Genomic DNA, 14,218 nt, shown 5'->3' on the forward strand with positions numbered 1-14,218 from the left:
GGATCAACATTCTGGTGCATTCTTTGCTACCCCTTTACATGTCCACAACACCATTCATAGTATCATCTGAAATCTTATGAACCCACTGGTTAGATCTCCAACTAAGGTAAGGTTACCCACTGGTAAGATCTCCAACTAGAGACCACCATATTAATTGCTGCTCACTATAAACGCAGATCACAGAATGAGTGTAGGTCACTGAATCACATTTGGCTCATTTACGGGAATGGTTTTGTTGGCAAAAATCAGTATTCATCTTCAAATTATGCTTGAGAAACTAATACAAACTCCCAGTGCTGTTAGGGAGAGAGATGAAGGATTTGGACCCAGCAAAGAAGAACCACCTTTCCAAATTGGGGTGTTGTATGCATCTGGGAAAGGGACTTGCAGATGGTGACAATTCATAAACGTAAGGTGACCCTGACCTACTGAGTGGAAGTGCTCGTGCATTTGAAAAGTGCTGTGAAAGATGCAGTTGCTATGGAGTTGGAGGAATTTGAAAATGATGCAACAAATTTCCCCAAGAGGGAGAAAGATAAACTGACTTTCAGAAAAAGCAGATTCATCTCACCATTATGAAAAATGGATGCTTTTAAATGGGGGAAAAAAACAACTCCTTTAAAGGCAAGAAAAAAATGCCGTGTGAGGAGCAAAATGAGGGGAAGAAACAAAAATGCTGATTTTTGCCAATAAATGGAGCAAATGGCCAAAGGATGTCAGGGTTCAATTCATAACATGTAGAAATACAAAAGCATGGTGGTGGTTGTAATGGAGGATTTAGACCAGCTTATGCAAGAATGTATACATGTGAATCAGAAGACATAATCTAAATTCCACCATGAGGCCCAGAGATGCAGGTGTCTTTTGTTGGTCGCAGACTGTCAGGAGACCTTGAAGATCAGTAAACCAAAGTGATAAGCTATGAGTAAACAATTTTTGGGTAATATAAGCCATGGTCCCACTGCTGAAGTTTCAGACTCTCTGAGGGGTGGAAATGTCTTTCATCAAGGAGAAGAACTTCTAGAGTCCAACCAACGTCCCAGTCGGGGGAGGTGGAGAAGGTGCTACCAACGTCCCGACAACCTACTACAAGTGTGCGGTCGTTGCCTCGATTTGGCAGTTGGGACCAGTCCAGGCGTTGATAAATATAATTGGGAAGGGCTTGTATATTGTAGTTTGAAATCAGCTTTAGATTTAGTAATAAAGATTTGTATAAACTGAAGTGCTCTCGGTGTGTGTCTCTGTTTTCTTTCGGTAGCTCAAACACTGTGACCAATCTAAAACGAACAAAGTGAGAGGTACAAGTTTACCAGGACAGTGGTGAAAGGGAGGAGGTTTGTATAATTTATGTAAACCTTAGACTACAAAGATTAGGATAGAGCCCCCTTCTCTATTTTACAGAAGATTAATATGGAAAGTTGGATGTGCAGAAAGGATTAACAAGGATGTTACTACATTGGGTGGATATTACAATTAAGCAACATTGAGCAATGACTTGTTTCACTGGAAAGAGGCCAGATATTGATTTTTTTTAAATTAATGAAGTGACTGGGAAGGATGGATGGGGGGAAAATAACACCTGGAGGTGTTAATTGCAAGTGTGTAGAAATACAAAATGCAACAAAACTCCAATAGGTTACTTTCCCATTGTTTGGAGATCCTGATTGTTTAATATATTTGGTTGACTGGGTTCTTATACCTTTCGTTTCCTTTAAACTCATTGGATCCTTGTTCCCCACACTCTCCTCCATCCCATTGGGGCCATCTCTGATGCTTCCCTTACACCCATCAGATTCACAAGAAAACCTATGGCACCATTGTGTAACATTTTAAAAAAAAAGTGAGTGAAAAGTGTGTTGAAGCAGTAATACTAGTGATCATTCTATAGTCTGGAAATTCTGGGATGTCCATCACCACCCCAAAGTCTCAGGCATGTAGGATTATTGGAGTTTTACTGGGGATAGCAACAGAATCTGGTGTCCCAAATTTGGTGAGAATGTTATAGAGTTTAGAACATTAAGTTCACTATAGGCCCTTTGACCCATAATGTTGTGCTGACCTATATAATGTGGGGCTAAAAATGAGTGTGCGCAGAGGGCTCCAAAAACTCTAATTTTCGGCCTTGTGCCCCTGGCAACTTGAGTGTTGTTCTAAAATTGAATGAAGATCAAACAACTTCCACTAGTTCAACATGCTATGAATGGAAGAGAGTTGGGGCGAAGAGTATTCACAGCCTGGCACTCATAGATCGTTGGTCAGAGAGAAATCAGATGGATGATGTCAGGAGGAGCAGAGACAGCAGAAAATCAGGGGAATGATTGGGGTTTGGTCTTAGCTGACAGCAATGTGGGAGGTGCAATCTAGAGAGAAGGGGTTCATTGCAAGTCCCATGGGCAGAAGACAAACAACGGCACTTCCCAGAACAGCAGTGAATGGTGAGAGAGAAGAGATGAGATACCTGAAGGGCAACTTTTTCCACTTAGAGGGTAGTCTGCACATGGATCAGAAGAGTTCAGAAGGACATGTTCAAAGGCAGGCAAATAGAACTAGCTTGATTGGCCAGCAAGGACAAGTTGGGCTGAAGGGCCTGTTCTGTACAGTATGATTTTACGAATCACATTTCAGGTATTCCTTGAAAATTGTACCAATGACAAATGGCCTAAATTTCCTCACAACGCTCCAAACCTGATGCAGAAATCAAGGCACATGGGCAATTTGTGCTTGAAAACACCAGGACAAATTTCTTGAGTAGTGTGAAATGACTTGGAAATCTTTGTCATCACATTTCACTCTGGGGGAAAAGAAATCAATTTTCAATTCAATAATGCTTTCTAGAATTGAATTTCTTGGCAGCAGGACTCATGCACATAGAGGGCTGAAGCATTGACCCATCTGAAGAGTACTGATGCACACAAAAGGAGGGGGAAGAAGAATACAAGGGCAAGGAGGGAATAGCCAATTAGACAGGTAGTCAGATTTTGTGAAGCAAAATCATTGGTGAAGAACTGCTCAGCTACTTGGCCTATTAGTTAAGATCATTAATACATAACTAAAGGATTCCACTCCCATTCATTTGATTTGTTACTGAGGAAGAACAGCTCGTGCTGCTCCAAGGACCAGGGTTTGATCATTATTTTAGGCACTGTGTATAGATTGCATATTCTCTTCTGGAGTCCCTGGGTTTCCCATATCTGCAAAATATGCTGGCAAGTTCATTGGCCTGCTGAAAGTTACTGTTTAAGGGAGGTTTATGTTAAAAAAAATCAAGGGTTATTTGGTAGGCATACATGAAATAGAACAAGGTTCAGGGGTACAAGGTGACAAGGGGAGATGGCATGGAGTCAATGGCCTCATTCTGCAATGTAATAATATGTATACACTCTCAAATTATTGCGAAGTGTGGAATTCCAAGTTCGTCCATAACCATAATTCAAAATAAGAAAGTGGCACGGTTTGCGTTGCAGTTAGCGGATTGCTGTTTCAGCGCCAGCGCTGTCTATAAGAAGTTTGCTCATTCTCCCCTTGTCTGCATGGGTTTTCCCCCGAGTGCTCCTGTTTCCTTCCACCCTTCAAAAAAAAACATACAGGGGCTGTAGGTTAATTGGTATATTTGGCTGGCACAGGCTCGTGGGCCAGAAGGGCCTGTTATGTGCTGTATGTCTAAATTAAAAAAAAATATTTTGTGGCAGTTGCCACTCATTTGGAAAGGTCTGGTGGCACTTCAGGTTTTATTTGAAAACTGAAATCTGTTTGTGGTAAACAAACCTCTATCAATTTAGTGGGACTGGATATTTATCTTATATCCACCATCTCCCACCTGTTCAGATCCACCTTGCAGCTGTTAAACATAATTGTGCAATTGCGCTTTTTACAGCAGGTTTGATAATACTAATGCTGCAGATGTTGACTGCAAAGTTTATCCAGAGACTGGGGGCGGGGAGGGGGGGACACTCAAATTGGTCTTCCATGTTGCTGACCATACTTGAAGCATCAATAAATCAGACTGTCAGCCCACAAAAGACCCAAAGGACGAGAAATCATGAGATCAGGTAAATGGATAGGACCAAGTTTCTTTGCTGGAGGGATCAATAACTGGGGGGCATGCATTTCAGTTAATTGGTAAACAGACTAGAAAGAAAAAAAAATTGTCTGAAAAGTGGCAACATGTGGGATTCTAGATTAAATGGTCGAGGAGGTATGAACATTCATAACCTTTTTTTAAAAGGTTACTGGCTGAGAACAGAGACCTGTGACCTACAAAGTGGTATTAACCCAACCAGCTTCTTTCTTTGTCGTCAAAGATTTGATAAGCTAGATGGCTTTCTGTGATTCTTGTTAAATAGCTTAAGAAGGATTACTTCTGCACCACAGTTGTAGAGGTAACCCCTTTCCAGACCAATTCTCCAGAGCTGAAAGAACACAGGAGAAAAGAACCCCAGCTCTTCGTTCACAGCCCTCTTACTCAGGCTTGGTGGGGTTGGGACAGTGATAGATATCCTGTAGCAACAACAGGATCCTTTGCCAGAGGGGTTTGCTTTATTTGGGAATTTCTACTCACCTGTGTGAAAAAAAATGTGGCGATAACTGCATAACAACAGCTTTGAATGGCTTCGCATATCAAGCGCATTCAGTTTCAAAGCAGGAAAATGGAACGCAAATTTATTCCCCTTTCACTCAATTATGTGAATTCTGGTGGATACTTTATACAAGCTTCACTATTATTACAGCACTGCAGCAATAGCAGAGGTTGTCAGTTCCAATCTATTGCATAAGCATAATATTTGAAGGTTAATGCAACCAAAAGCCCTTATACATGGAAGTCTTGTTCTTGTATAGAGGATCAACTTAGTTTCTGAAAGGATTATCTGAATAATGCGTTTGGAAGCCCATTCATCAGACTGAGGCAGATGCACTCTGAGGTGAGGATCATAATTTATATGCATGCATTTAAGGCAATGACAAGTCTAGTAACAAAGGTGATGACAGAAAGCAGGATGTTGGGTGGTGCGAGGGGAAGTGTAAGAATCTAGAATCCCACAAATGTGGCCATTAGGTTAATCACGGTCATTATTTCATTGCAACAACTTGATGTCTTGAAACCCATTTCATTGATCCCATTTATATTGCCTTCACCAGGGACATTTTCCAGGTCAATATATCGCATAACCCTGTCTAATCTTCCCCCTTCTCACAAGTCAAATTGGAAAAGAGAATAAATATTCACTGTTTGACAGTGAGTAGAGCTCTTCTGCCATTGTATCCCCAACCCAGTTGCTGCCAGAAATGGCTGCTTCATAGCAAGGGAAAGCTTCTTCCTTAAGTGCTGTTTATGTCATTGTCATAGGGATTCCACACTGTCACTCAACCACAAATATCCACCAGGCAAAACTTCACAGGCAGCCCATGTAGGCACCGAATTTGGAAGCCCAGGGGCATATTTACAGGAATGCTGGAAGTTCCAGGGTCCCATCCCACCTTGTCTTGTTCCAGATGAAATCAATAAAACTAGAATTAGAATAAGATATTCAAAGCCCAAGGGAGGTTATTAAGAACTGAAAGAAATTAACAACAGCACACAATAATCACCGTATTGGTGAGAATTTTCTCCACAAAAATCCATAATCTACAGCTCTATTCCTGCAATGATGCCATTTCTTAAAGTACTAGCATCGTTGGAAAATTTATTAGGTATCTTAGAAAAAAATGATGGCTCATGTAAAGAATTAAATATTAAAAAAAAAGGATTGAACATCAACTTATCTACTGCTGGAGCCCTTGACTGTTGAACCAAAACCTGGAAGGTGGTTTTCAACATCTGGAAGGTGGGTACAATGCCGATTATTAAATTACCAAGGAAATATCATAAAGTATATTTGTCATATGTTCATGGCCGCTCGAAAGGAAAGGGCACGTATCCAACATTTGCACAGCACCACTGATAAAGTGAGTCAGTTTATTATTTACTTTGAGTCCTGGAGAACTGGACCGTGGAGGATTATTACAGCTTGTTGGACAAATCTTCCACATTACAAACAGAAACTACAGAACGATATCACAGAACATTGGAAGCAAAGCTGAACATATTTTGCTTTTGAATCCCATGTCTCTGGCAGTCTTCTGCACCTGGAGACCACATCAAAGTGAGCAGGAACCTTTTTTTAAAGAGAAAATGGCCAATAACCCTTTTTCTCTGGGCCTTCTTAGCAGCTGTTGGCCTGAAAGTAAGATATTTCAGTGATGGCACTATTTTCTGCATTGTAATATTTGAATGTTTACATCTCCGTGGTCATTTGACCACCCATAAGCCTAAAGTTGGGTGTACAAAGTTGAAAGGTCCAATCTCGCTGAACACCATTGGTGTTAATTTAGAATAGTCTATCTGCAAACTTTCCATCTTCGTTGGGCTAGTCTCTGCCATAAGTGCCTAGCTGTCTTTACTCATATCTTCTCTCTCTCTTTCTCTCTCTCTCTCTCTCTCACTTGCACAACATAAAATTGTCTCCTCAGAGCTACTTAATCTTGCCATTTTGATGAGCTCTGCAAAAAAAAAATGTTGTTCCCAATCAGCTTCAAGTCATTTTCCTGGCTTTTCTTTCCCTTTCTCATGACATCCATGGATGTTCCCCATTTTTTTGAAACGTTCCTGAAACAAAGTGATGGCTTTACTCTGGAGACAATGCTTCCAAGCTCCAGGCTGATGGCACTGACCACATTAGTGCCTCCCCTCATTCTGCAAACACATTTTAAATCAAACATTCTGCTGCTGCTGCTCTCCCTGCTCAGCTTTTTAAGGACCCAAATCACTTCACTCTCAATCTTCTTTTCATCTATGTAATTCTCTTCTCATAATGGAAAGGTTATAATTTCTTCATGCTTCACATTTTTAAATTGGGGTCTGGAATCAATCTCAAATTGCACTCACTGATAAGCTAGATGCTTAAAAAAATAGTAGCGGGAAACAACTACTTGGGCCAAAATGTCTGTCTCATGTAAAAAGTCAATCTTGTTTAGCTTCTAAACATACTCAATCCCATCACCCTTCAGAAGATTCAATGGTGATCTGAATTCATTCCAACTATTTTTTTCATTTGGAGAAACTAATTCCTTTATCTCACCTCATCATTCCATCACCTCACAGTTATTAACCAGCATTCCCCAAAGTTGCAATCATCTACAAATCTTTAATTTTGCACTAGGTTCTACCAGTTGACTTGATGGCCTTGAAAAATTAGTCACAATCTCCAAGGAGAAAAGATAATACACTTTCCTCCACCTTCTCTGGATCTGATGAATTGATTTAGTCTCTCATCCAGTTCTAGGGATCAAATGCACCTTTAAAGGTTTCACAAGACACTGCATAGTCCTTTAATGTTATACTTTAAACTGTTATTTTCCATCTAAAGACTGCTGAGAAAAGTCCCCACATAGAGGCTGCAGCTAACAAATTTTATTTGGAGAGACAATTTTCTTGACCCAGCAGGATTGGAATTGTGGATGTGTTGGCTGAAACTTCAGCTGTAGTAAAAGCCCAAGTTGAGCAAACATGAACAAATTTAGCACATGGTTTCCACCTTCATTGGCAATGGACACACCATGTTTTCTCCAATCATATGTTTGATAAGGGACACTTAAGGGCAGATACCCTAGCACTGCATTCACATCTTGCAATCATCACTCAAAGAACTTGCATCGGACGCTCCAAGTAATGAGCATTGCCATCATCAGGAGGCCAAAATGAACCACAGCATTGCATGGCAAACCTCTTCACTTGCTGACCACAAAACAGCAGAATCGAGTAAGAGAGGTCAGTTTACACAGAACTGTTCATTCCAATGCAATAGCCAAGCAAGTGCCTTTTGGGCCAAATGACTTGCTCCTACATTAAATATTTTGTATGTTCAAGTTTTTAATGTTTACAGATTTCCATTTGTCAAGTTGTGTACAGGTCGCAATAAAGCTGTCCAGCCGGAATGAAAACGAGTGGTTCAAAGGTCAATGCCATTATTCATTCAAACCATTCTGCTGCCTAACACTTAATGGACTATTTTACACTCTGCTTCCTCAGCATTGTGGGATTGATGTGGGAGTGTGTACACACATATAAACATATTTATACACACACATATATGTGTATGTATATGTATGTGCCTGTGTGTAAATATATACATATAGACACACACTTCTTTGGAAGAAATTATCCTGTCCTATAAAACAACTCAGACCTAGTTTCAGTAAGTGACCTGTAGAGTATAAATGGACAGCCCACTGGAATGTTTTCAAAGATAATAGGGTCACAGGCCTGCTCCCAAAGCAACTACCTTCTGTAGAGATTGGGGATGGAGGGGGAAGGTAGCATCATCAGAACGGTGATTGATCACTTGCAATGTGACAATGACTCAAAACTGGCCTATTAATCACAAATTATTTTTGGAGAAACAAGCCATTGATTGGCTGCTCAAATGGTCTGCTTTGTTATGATTGGACACTGACCAGGGATCTCATCTTTGGTTGGTCAAGTCATTTGAAGATTGGTCAAGAAGACCCCATGATGTTACCCTTGGAATTAGACGATCCAGGTCCTATTTAATTGTGCTTGGGTTAAATCTTCACTTAATGGTGTGATTGTTAAGTCATCCTGGAGCACCAAATCTAGATAATTCCCTAACACATGTTTGAATAAACCAGTGAATAAGGATCTGGGTTTAGTGCAATCTCAGCACTAGCCACATTTTTCCCTCCCCACACTTTGTTTTTCCACAGGGATTCATCTTTCCAAGAGTCCCTAGTCCACACTTCCTTCTCCAATCCCTCCACCCCTTTAGTCACTTCTCACTTTAAAAATCACAACATCCCTATATCTCACCTCGATCCAATTCCAGACAGACCAAAGAGGCAGAGCTTTACACGCACATTGTGCAACCAAACAGACTGCATTCAGTGCCCTTGCTAGGGCCTCATTTACCTTGATACTGGGTGACCACTTCACCAAATGCCTGCACTCTATGGGTCAAAGCTTGAACTCTCAGAACTATCTACATCCAGCTCTTCTTTCCTTACTCTTGCTTTTTCCCAACTTTTCCCCTTTCCATTGGTCTCTCCACCATTCCCACTATCTGATCAATACTCCATCATCTCCTGGCCCCTCCAACTTTTCCCCACCCTTCTTGATATACCTACTTTCATCCCTACTTTAAGCTCAATAAAGAGACCGTATCTACCCATGGATGCTGCTTGACAAAAGTTCCTTCAGCATCTCATTGCAATTTGCATTCTTATTTCTTAAAAATATTCCAAAGCTCTGCCTCCACCATTTTTTAGAGTTCCAAAGACATACCAATCTAAGAAAAGAAATAATCTCTTTTAAGCAGATGACCCCTGATTTCTAAACAGAGATCCCAAATTATAGAAAATAATCTAATGTTTATGTTCAAGCAGGTATCCAGAATTCCAGCAACTGGCAGCCTCAAGAAACTGGCAAAAAAAATCAAGGAAAATAAAACATTTTAAATAAATAACAATAAAATAATAGGTTTATTAAAAACCTTGCTTAAAATTGCAGTTTGAATAAAGTTGTGAGAAACAGTAATGGCCCAGGATGAAGAGCTGGTTGATGCCACTCAGTGTTGGGGTGACTCTCTTGCAGTGTCTCCTTATCCCTGCTTAGTAAGAATTTCCTTGTCAGAGACTTCACCTGTAAACTTGGGGGAAATGGGGGTCTTTCAGGCAGCTCCATTGTTTTTTTTGGGGAGGGATGGAAGGATCCTGCAGATCCAGCAACAGTTAAAGGTTTTCAAATAATGTGACTGAAAATAAAGTATAATGCTTTGTTTATATATTCATGCAAGTAAAGTTTGTTCAATATAGTATTTTTGTCTTTTAAATTGTTTCTTCTTAATGCAGGTGTATTAGTTAGATTTTGTAAGAATAAGTTTCAAGCAACCGGAAAATACACTTAATTGCCAACTACCAATTCCCATAGTGCCAGATACCAGGGGTTTTACTATTCTTCTGGCCCATTTGTATCAATGTAGCTCTCACTTGTCATTTAAATTCACATTCATACTCAACATCCTAAGCTTTTCAGAGACTGCACGAGGCACCCAATTCAAGCAGACTTCCTTTTGGGGAAAAAAAGGCCTTCATACTTCATCCAGATTTATTTACATATCACATGGTTAAAACTACATTCAATTAATGCACAGCTGAGTAAAATGCTATGAAAGAAATAAGGAACAGAGGTTATATTGCAGAATAGAGAGACATGCTGAAGGACGACTGATCAAAACACAAGCCAGGACTTTCTCAAAGCATTCCCAAGCTTTGCACAGCTCTGGGTAACTCGAGTCAAATGGAGAGATTCCCAAGTTTCAGATTCTCATGCTCTTGCCAATCTGCAGCCAGAAGAGTGAAATAAGACAGGATCAGCCCCATACACAGAAGAAATCACAGCTTTAGAAGGAAGTGCGTTAGCAGGAGCAGCATCGCAACAGGGTAGCAGCAGAAATCAGTTTCACCATCACAACTCTACAATGATGAGGCTTCCATCTTTTCTGCTCTCAGTACCTTAAAATAAACTGACACACCTAACAAGGTTGTTGGTACCATGGCTCCCCGAGTATTCACAATTATTTTTTATTACCTATCTTTTGTGATTATTATCCCAATTTAATTTGATCAATGCCTTTCTAGATTTTTTTTGCGTAGTTTTGATCAGCTGCGTTAACAATTTCTGTGCATGTGTATATTATACCAGGGTAAACATGAAAGATGCCGCAACACTGGAGCAACACAAAATGATGGAGTCATTAGTTCTTTCAGTATTTTATGTGTTGTGACATTGTGAAATGGTGATAATCATGGGTGGGTGGGGGGGGGGGGGAAGAGAGGTAGAGCGAGGGGGGGGGGCGAGAGGCAGAGTGAGGGGGATTAAAAAGCAGAGAAAGAAAGCAGCTGGGTGATGATAGTGGGGGGTGAAAGCGGTGGCATGGTGGGAAGGTGGTGGCACAAGGGGCTGAGAGAGGGCGAGGGTTGGCGTCTGTGCCTCAGAGGCACTTTTGCTACATTCAGGTGAGTATGTCTTTAGCCACAAGGGGGGAGATTATGTGGCTTGACAAGGGGGGGTGTTCAGGCCACCTGAAAGGGCCTAGGGAAGAAGGAGCAGAGAGATAATCTATTTCATTCCTATTCTTAGGGAAGAAGTGGTTTTTTTGCACTGCAGTGGATTGCAGTAACTCGATTCTTCTGTAGGTATTTAATGGACAATTTTGCCAGCAGGGATTTTAATCCTGTTAAGATAGGTGGAGTATTATCCTGTTGTTGCAGAGATACTGAGATAGTCTAATGACCACTCAGCAGGGACTGATAGATATGCTAAGTAATAAATGTAACAGCAGAGTCATTCATTATACAAGGAAGGCCATTCCTTGGAGACCAATAGATCACTGCATATTCATGCTGCTGGTGCTCAGATTTGATAGGAGACCATTTGGAAGCTTTAAATAGATGTTAACCTGTCAGTGGACAAGACATTAACAACAGCTTGCAACTAGTTGGTCTCAATTTGTTATTCCATTCCCTTGGGCATCCAGCACAGTGCCAACGAGGCTCATACTGCAAAGCTCTGTTGACAACACTCCATCATGTATGCCATTTTTAACTCCTTGAAGTCTGTGCATAGCTGCTAGGAGATCCAAGCTACCATTTCTTCACAAATGAGCTGGTACACTGAGAGCTGCCTCTGCACACCAGGCAGATCAGAGGCTTACCAACACACAGACCAAAGCAGGAAAGAATCTGCTTTATCTGACAAAACAATTAAGGCAAGAGGTCAAAAAGAACATATAGTACTTGCCTCTCTTGGAACAGTCGTACAGATGACAGGTGCAAGGGTAGGCCATTAGAGTCTGCTTTAACCACTTCTGTACCCTGACCTAACTGGACAATTGAAGGCTGCGCCTCAGTGAGCAAAAGGGCTCTTAGATCAACATGTCCACCAATCACAGATGATCACTCACAGCCCCCAAATCCTGAACCCTGTCATTCTAAACCGAGTCCCGACAAAGTGAGGACAACAGATTCAAGGTGCTCCTTGATAGCAGGAAGCAATCAAATCTCAAGCCTCAAATTTTATGCATGACTTTTACGTGGGAGGTTGTGCTAGCATTGAGCCCACTGATAGGAATTGAATCCTGGTTAAAATCAGCTGCTGGGGCAGGGGGTCCGCAAGTAGCCCAAAATCAGTCATCTTATGATTCTTAATGGGACCATCAAACTTGAATTGGCCTGTTCCATTGCCTCCGTTGTGACTGCAGAAGTGATTATTTCACTTTATGCATGGGTTTATAAAACAAAGAAAATGATAACTACAATCTTTCTATAGCCAGCAATGTGATCTAGGATACATCACAGGGATTATGGCAGTGAATAATAGGCATGGAAAGAGAAAGGCAGCAACTGTAAATACTGGAGCCACAAGGAGAAACTGGGGGAACTCAACCAGTCAGGCAGCACCCATGGAGAGAATAAGTCAGCCAACATTTCAGGTCGAGACCCTTTATTGAGATTCTGAAAGTGATGTTACAGGATTAGTAATCTGGACCCACAAAATGGAGCCACCAAGTTAAACTCAGTCTGTGAATTTGATTCCAGTTAATTAAATAAACATGAGATTAAAAAAAAATGAATGGAAGAAAGGGATTGAGGGGAAAAATAAATTGCCTCAGAAAAGTCATCAGGAAGGCCAGATAAGTCACAGGCAACAGTGGGGTCTATGTGAGGTCTATGTATCCACTACTCAAGGAAGGATTCCAGCTCGAAGCTCTGACAGTTCTTTTTCTCTCACTGACGTGGGTCAACTCACTCCGTTCCTCCAGCAGGATGTTTTTGATCCAACTTAAAAGTTGTATCATTTAAAGACACAATGACAAGTTGACAGGTTACTGGTAGCCATAATAAAAGTATCAAGCGATCAGTCTGCACGCAGGGAGATCAGGAAGTGGAGGCCTTGCCAAAGATGCCCCCAGTTTGGAAGCATAGCAAAGGAGGAGCCATCAATCCAATACAGTCTGCTGGCTAATATGCTTTCAAACTATTGGTACTAACCCATCCTTCCCTGTACACAGCTGATTTTGACCAGGATTTGCTAACCTTGCCTAGCTTGGCTGGGTGACGGCTATTCGATTCCCAGAGGGCCCTGCCCTAGCACAGCCTCCTGTCTACCAGTTATGCTGATAATTTGAGAGGGGATTTAATTTCTTCCTGTTGTAAAGAAGAACCTTGAATCTGTTGACATAGCCTCACTTTGTCGGGGCTCAGTTCAGATTGGTAGGGTTCAGGATTTGGGGGTGTGGCTAGTCACTAAGGGACACCAAGATTCCCAGCCCCACCGACGACTGTAGGGGTAGGAATGGTGCCTTCTGAATGACAAGAGTCCGCAGCTCTCACCGATCAATCAATACATTCACTATCACACTTATGGAAACAAAGAATTCGTGTGAAATAAGACCTTATTACATCAGTCAATAAAATCCAAAATGCTTCACAGAAAGTATAGCTAAGGATAATAGGCATGTTAACATGATGGTTATGTTACTGGACGCTGATTGCACAATCAGGAGTCTCTGTGTGCTGAATTCCAAGTGAAAATTCTATGCTCTGAGCACATTGAAGCCATCTCTCTCAAGATTGCTCCCTCATTCACCAACTTCGCCAGTGAAAGAAATAAATGTATGCATTCGTCCAGCACATTGAACACCCTCAGGAAGGTGTTTTACAGCAGATGGAGAATTTTTGAAGGGTTGCCACCCTTGTCAGAATCAAGGGAGTTAATTTGTGCACAACAAACAAGAATATCTGCTTCTGCACAGCAAACTGGAGAATGAATAATGGCTGGCACACTGACTAGAATTCCCTGTTCTTCAAAACAGCTTCACGGTATCTTTCACCCTCACCCAAGCATGCCTCCATTTAATGGCTTGTTTGCATGACTATTCCATTCTTCCAATTTGCTCAATTTCCCGAGTGTGATTTCAACCCATATTTGGAGGTGGGAGAAAAAAATCTCAACCCACTGAACCAGTTATTGCTTGGTCTTGTTTTACAACAGGATGAAACATAGGCATGGCAATCCAGAAAAATGCACATACAAATTAGGCCACTTTCCCACTCTACCATGGCTGATCTGAGTGTAACTAAGCTCCAGAGACATGTACATTCACAA

The 14,218-nt window shown here is 41.2% G+C and overlaps 1 protein-coding gene across 15 annotated transcripts in view; it reads right to left on the reverse strand.

Annotated features, from left to right (window-relative positions):
• nectin1b (nectin cell adhesion molecule 1b) overlaps positions 1–14,218 on the reverse strand; it is a 507,975-nt gene that overhangs the window by 312,687 nt on the left and 181,070 nt on the right. Inside the window, exon 6 of one of the 15 annotated variants that reach the window (XM_069894703.1) lies at positions 5,948–6,215. The exons of 13 other annotated variants lie outside the window; for them this stretch is intronic. In XM_069894703.1, coding sequence (XP_069750804.1) covers positions 6,136–6,215 — 80 coding nt within the window. In that variant the 3' untranslated portion in view covers positions 5,948–6,135. Of the gene's footprint in view, positions 1–5,947; positions 6,216–10,020; positions 10,392–14,218 lie in introns of those variants that run through there. One more of the 15 variants, XM_069894705.1, reaches the window with a different exon arrangement.

This window comes from Narcine bancroftii, chromosome 8 (genome assembly GCF_036971445.1).
Source record: "Narcine bancroftii isolate sNarBan1 chromosome 8, sNarBan1.hap1, whole genome shotgun sequence".
Classification (NCBI taxonomy): domain Eukaryota; kingdom Metazoa; phylum Chordata; class Chondrichthyes; order Torpediniformes; family Narcinidae; genus Narcine; species Narcine bancroftii.